Here is a 6,099-nt window from a genome sequence, read left to right as displayed (position 1 = left end):
CAGAGGGAAGTTTTTCATTCCATTTGTTAACAACACAAAAATCCAAGACCTTTCAATTAGTTTGTAAATCCAACTGACTGACATGAGGGAAAATGGAAACTTACTATTTGAGTGTTAACCTGAATCTTAATACACCTTTGCATAAGTAGTGGGCATGACTGAAAAATGAGGATCATGATTTAATAAGCACAGCCTTTAACACACTTTCCATTTGGATCAATGTCTTTGTGAGGTATCTTTTTCAGTAATGACATATAATACAAACAGATATTAAACACATATTGAAGTTTAAAATCAAGATAAACTGAACTTAGAACCAAATCTTAGAATCTCTGTACCACTGCATTGAATAAAAATTCCTAAAAATAATGATGCATCAGGTATTTCTGAGCATCACTTAATAATTTTCTACTGGGAACAGAAAAATACTTTACACTACTCATAAAAATATTTGAAAATTGTTTATCTAATCTATAGCTTACCTTTTACATTTTTATTATATACTTAATTAGCAGAGTAGTACATATAATAATTTATATAGAGTAAGGGTGCATGCCTAAAATATTTTTTTTTCCATCCAGCTCTGGATTCCTCAGCACAGGAAACCACAGATCTGTTGGAGTGAGGAGGCCACAAAGACGACAGAAGGATTGGAGCACCTCTCCTATGAAGACATGCTGAGAGCTGGGGCTGTTCGGCCAGCAGAAAAGAAGGCTCTGGGGTGAGCCCTTCAATATACAGAAAGGACTTTTAGGAAAGGAGGTGGCATTGCACCAAGGCATGTAGTGACAGGACAAAGAGTAAGAGTTTTAACATGAAAAAAGTTTAGATTGAACATAGGGAAGAAAATCTCTACAATAAGGGTGGTGAGGCACTGTCACAGGTTGCCCAGAGAAGCTGTGGATAACCCATTCCTGGAAGTCCTTGAAATGTTCAAGCTCAGTTGGACAGGGTGGCTCTGAGCAACCTGCTCTAGTGAAAGTTGTCCCTGTCCCATGACCTTTAAAGGTCCCTTCCGACCACTCTGTGATTTCAAGATGCTACTGCAAAAAATCTGATCCATTGCTGGGATACTATAAGCAGTAATAAATTTGACAACTGCTACTTTTAACAATAACATACTGTATTTTATTCCATATATCAAGTTTAAAACATTCTAAGCTGGGATCACACAAAGCCTACCCAACTGCAGTCTGGCCTGCAGCAAAAAAAGATTATCCAGCATAAAAGCCCAGGCTTGAATTACAAGAAATTCAAAGAAAAAGAGCTACCTGAGCCTCCTCAGAAAAAGCATATTAATTCTGCAGTAGTGTTCAGAAATTATTCTTGGGGTTTTTTTTGTACTTTCATTCTCCACTTCTCCACCCCAGTGGATACCATATCAGATATCCAAGGAATTTCTAAGCAAAGCATGCTTTTCACCACTCTTGATAACACAGACACAACACAACAAAACAGGAATTCAGGTACTGTCATCCAAAACTAGGATAAACCCACTTCTGCTCTGAAGCAGCAAAGGCACAACACTGAACTTGGAAAAACAGACACTTACTCACAAAACCTAGAAAGCTTGATATTGATATTTATTATGCAATAGGAAGCTTATTAACTTAAAAACCAACCTGCATAGTACAAAAGGTTTCTTATCTGTGCTCAACATGGAACAAGTTTCAAAATATATTTTTTTTAAAATTTGTTCAGCCAATACACAATCCTTTTAAAAAACTGTATAACTGTCTGTACCCCCATTACATTTATAAATACATGATTTACACAGCACCCCATCTGGAAAAATTAAAACTCCTTACAAATATCTACATATATTGCATACATATAAAACATTCATAGGAGTACTTCAAAGTTGGGTTTAATAGTCCATTTGCACTGCAGCAAAATACATATAAATCTGTCTTCTTCATAAAATGTCTCTAAAAATTAGCACATTTGCTGTAATTCATAATTCCTTTGAAGCATCTTTTAGAAAAAAAAAAGATATCAATATATCCATGATATTCTGCAGGTAAGAGTGATATGAAGGCTGAATATGATTAATAACTGAACACTAAGAAGCAGTTAAGGCAGCGGTGAAAGGAATTAATACGAAAAATTAGTTTATATGGCAGATAAAGTGACAAAATACAGTACATACATATATATTTTGATGTAAAGTACTCTGGCAACCACTCAGGAGTGTCTATTTCTGACACTGCTCATTTTAATATTAAAATTTTATTTTTTATAAGCAAAACATGAATGGGATCTGGCTCTTAGGTGCCATCTGGATTTGCTTTAACTGCACGCAACTGATTATTCCAGAATATGGGTTTAGGGTTTCTGTATGACCCTCATTTATGGATAAGTACTATCCTGTGTGATCTCACACATTCACAATTCTGCCATCTGTTTCATCACTGCTTTCTGGTAACTACTGGACTTCCTGCTAGTAAATAATATTTGAGAATTTCATTGATAACCACCATTTCAGGTACCAAAACTATACAGGGATCAGTGCCTTCCATACTATGAAGACTACATGTGGTACAGATGCAGACAAAAAGGCATAAGAAATGCAAAACAACCTATTATAGTGATGGCTGAAATTGTTCTGACTCAAACCTGTTTATTTTGCATTAACTTGCAATTTTGGGAACATTCAAACTTTAAAAAAAAAATCTGTCTCTGTATTCAGGTTTCTACCCAATATCAGAATTTGACAGAGCATTTGCAGTCCAACACTGGGTAGAATCACACCAGCTTGTGACCTGCTATTCTAAAAAAACCACTCCTGCATGCACAACATCAACCTCAAGTAGCATAGAGCAAGTGACCTCCTGTCACAGCTGCCTTCTCCTCAAAGGCAAGATACTCTGGTACCTCCCACCAAGCTTCCAGAGCCACAATTCAGATGAATTTGTTCCATCGACCCCTCAGAATTTAGTCTTCATACACTGCTATCCTGCAGCAATGGTTCAATGTCCTCTTCATTACTTTGGTCTATGTTGTTACTCAGACTACTACTGATGCTGTTGTTGTGTTTTTTGGTACTGCTGGCTTTGCTGTTCTCAGGAATAAATAAGGCGACTAGAAAAGCCAGAAGAACAATGCACGCTCCAACCAGGAAGGGGGGACCAGGAATGATCGCTCTCTACAGGAAAACAAGCATAATAAAGAATTCATGTTTCAGACATTGACTTCTGCATTATGAACTACACCACTAAGGCAGGAGATCATGAGAGACATATTTATGGGGACTATAAAAATTTTGCAAACATGTTCATATGTGCATTGTAAAGTGAATTTTCTACATCTAAAACCCCACAAATTACTCCTTTGATCTCCACACTGATCTAAAAATGAAAAACACATAAAATTTTCAATTGAAAGCATTATTGCCTAGCTAATGAAACAGATGTTGAATTGATGCTTTTTTGTAGTTTTTTTTTGCTTTAGGCAACATGCCTGTTAAATCAACAAGACTCTTCTGAACATTAAGAGAATAAGATTTCAACATCTAGAAGTACAAGTACTCAATAACCTTAGTTTCACTTTTCCATGGCTGAGATATCTAGAATCAAGTTAGCCAAATAAACAAACACCCCAAAAAAATCAACATATGGGTGAGCAAAATAACAGTGAGACCATTCTCAGTGCAGAGACATGTTACTCATGTATGATAACCTAGTATTTGGAGTTATTGTCTCTTGCTTCTAAGCAGTTTATTTTAAAATTCAAAACCAAAACTTACCCATATTTCATAGCCGCAAGTAAAAACAAGCACCAGAAAGGTTTTAAGATAAATTTTAAATTAGCCAGGTTTGATGAAAGACCTCTACCAAAGAAAAATGTCAACAACCCAGATTTTTTTTGATCTTTAACAACTTTTCTGTATCTGGGTAAACTAAAACTAGATAAAACAGAAGGTGAAACTTGTCAATATAGTGTGCTTTTTTTCTACCAAAAGGAATGTAGGAAGTTATGCTCAAATAAAGTGGGAATATATCTGAACATAAGTATACAGTAACTGGGTATTTCCCTTGCCTCAATTCTTGTTACAATCAGAGGCCAATTACAATCTTGTTACAACCAGAGGCCAATTACAATTTTCAGCTTATGGTCTGTACATATAAAGACTATAAACATATTAAAAATATATTTTGATGACATTAAATCTCCAAGAGGTGCTACATACACAAATACTCAAAGAAGAAATGAACTTCCACAAATTAATACACCCTCATTTGCAGTATAACAGCTAATTCATCTGAGCAGTTTTTGAATATTACATAATTGTGGTTTCACTGAGAGGAGTAAAAATCTTTCAAAAGCTGCCCTTTTTCATTGCATTGCCAAGTGTTATTATTACTTTCCAACACAGCTTACCATGCCTCTGTTTGCTGGAAGTGTTTCCTGTGGATAATCATAATGATGCAACCTCACTCAAACTTTAGTTTCACTAAATTACATCAAAAGAAGTTACCCAGTACTGTTACAATACTGAAACCAACGCTGCTACTACTGTAAATCTAAATATTTACTATTACATTTAAATTACGAGCCATCTTAATTATTTAATAAAATTGAAAAGCAAGAATTAAGTCATTTAAGAATAAGATGATGATTTTAAATCAACCAAAAAGACAGATTTCTGGCCCTATGAATTCTACACAGCAAACTCCACACCCAATTTTGAACTAACCTTATCACTTGGATTCTGCTTTGTTTTTATTTCAGAAGTGTCATCAGGTAGCAATTCATTGAGTTCCACATGGAAGAGAAAGAAAATAAAGCCATACAGTGCTGGTCCCAGGCCATTGCACAGTCCTCTTACTCCAGTTATTATTCCTTGGACAACACCTAATGAGGAAAAAAAAAAAAAAAAGCAGGATTTTTTTTAAGCAAGGAAGAAATGCTCAGAACCAAGAGCTCTGAGTGTATTCTAATAATTGTTCCAAAATAGAGCATATCATAATTATTTCTACATTCTAAGATGTAAGAAGTATACTGAAGACAAATCTGTTGGATTAAAATAATCCTCTGCACACCATAGTTCTGCCACTATACTTGCAGATTACTGGAAGAATTATTGTTTTTATTATTGGATAATATTTCATTATTATGATAAAGAAATTTATGTGCATGTCTGATTTTTAATACTAGGAGTTCTTCCACTCTCACCCAAAGCTTGCAATGAAGATAGCAAAGACAGCAGAGTTTAAATGTGGTCCCTATTCAATTTATTTTCAATTAAAGTAATGTATCTAAGTATTAAGAACTGTGATTGGGAAAATATGCACAAACTGTGACCAGTATTTATTTAAATACCAAGTAACTTATTCAGGGCAGTAAATTAAGTCTACAGCAGTAAATTCAAAATACTTGACTGACTGCACTTTTACACTGGATTCTTTTTAAAGCTTGATTAATCAAAGTGCTATAGGTATATTTCTGTTTCAACTTCATTAAGTAATTGTGGCAACAAAGTAAAAAATGTTTTGATGATATTAACTTCACATAATAAGAGTCTAAAAAATGCTATTTTACAATATTAATAATCTGCTTCATTCTTAAGGCAGCAACTTGTAAATTGGGAGGAAAAGAAAACATGCAAAAAAGACAGCTGTCCAAGTTTTTACTTCATAGGTTGATATGAAAGTTTAAAATCTTCATGCCACTAGGTGGCAAAACCTCAGTCTTGAAAGCCTTAGCTATTAACACCAATTTCCTCTATGTAAAATCAAAGTTCAATGGCTTCTGTTAACTAAACTAGTCATTTCCTGATGTAAACAAAAAACAAGTCCTTAAAAATCTTTAAAATGTCTCAGAAAAAAATGGGGGCAAAGGGCAAAATTATAAAAACCCATGTAAAATACTATATTTTGGATCTGTCAACAGAAATCCACCTCCTGGAACAGCATCACCTTGGTACTTCTCAGATTTCCTGCATTTACCTAACTTCACGTTGTACAATGCTAAAGTAAAACTGATACTTAAAATTTTTATGTACAGCATTTTTTGAACATGAATTTAGTATTCTTTTTTTAATTCAAGAACAATATTAAGTCTTTTTACCAGTGTTTTAATTTGTGATGACTTCTCATT

General features: G+C 34.3%; 1 protein-coding gene across 1 annotated transcript in view; it reads right to left on the bottom strand.

Annotated features, from left to right (window-relative positions):
* Nucleotides 1-1,562: 1,562 nt before the first annotated feature.
* The window catches only part of MFSD14B (major facilitator superfamily domain containing 14B), a 29,694-nt gene continuing 25,157 nt past the window's right edge, over nt 1,563-6,099 (bottom strand). Inside the window, exons 11-12 of the mRNA XM_041486754.1 lie at nt 4,697-4,854; nt 1,563-3,145 (exon numbers count right to left, since the gene is read on the bottom strand). Coding sequence (XP_041342688.1) covers nt 2,942-3,145; nt 4,697-4,854 — 362 coding nt within the window. The 3' untranslated portion in view covers nt 1,563-2,941. The remainder of the gene's footprint in view (nt 3,146-4,696; nt 4,855-6,099) is intronic.

The sequence above is a fragment of the Pyrgilauda ruficollis genome, unplaced genomic scaffold (assembly GCF_017590135.1).
Source record: "Pyrgilauda ruficollis isolate IOZ18807 unplaced genomic scaffold, ASM1759013v1 scaffold78, whole genome shotgun sequence".
In the NCBI taxonomy this organism is placed as follows: Eukaryota; Metazoa; Chordata; class Aves; order Passeriformes; family Passeridae; genus Pyrgilauda; species Pyrgilauda ruficollis.
The sequence above is the reverse complement of the archived record's forward strand: the minus strand, read 5'-3'. Positions and strand labels throughout refer to the sequence as shown.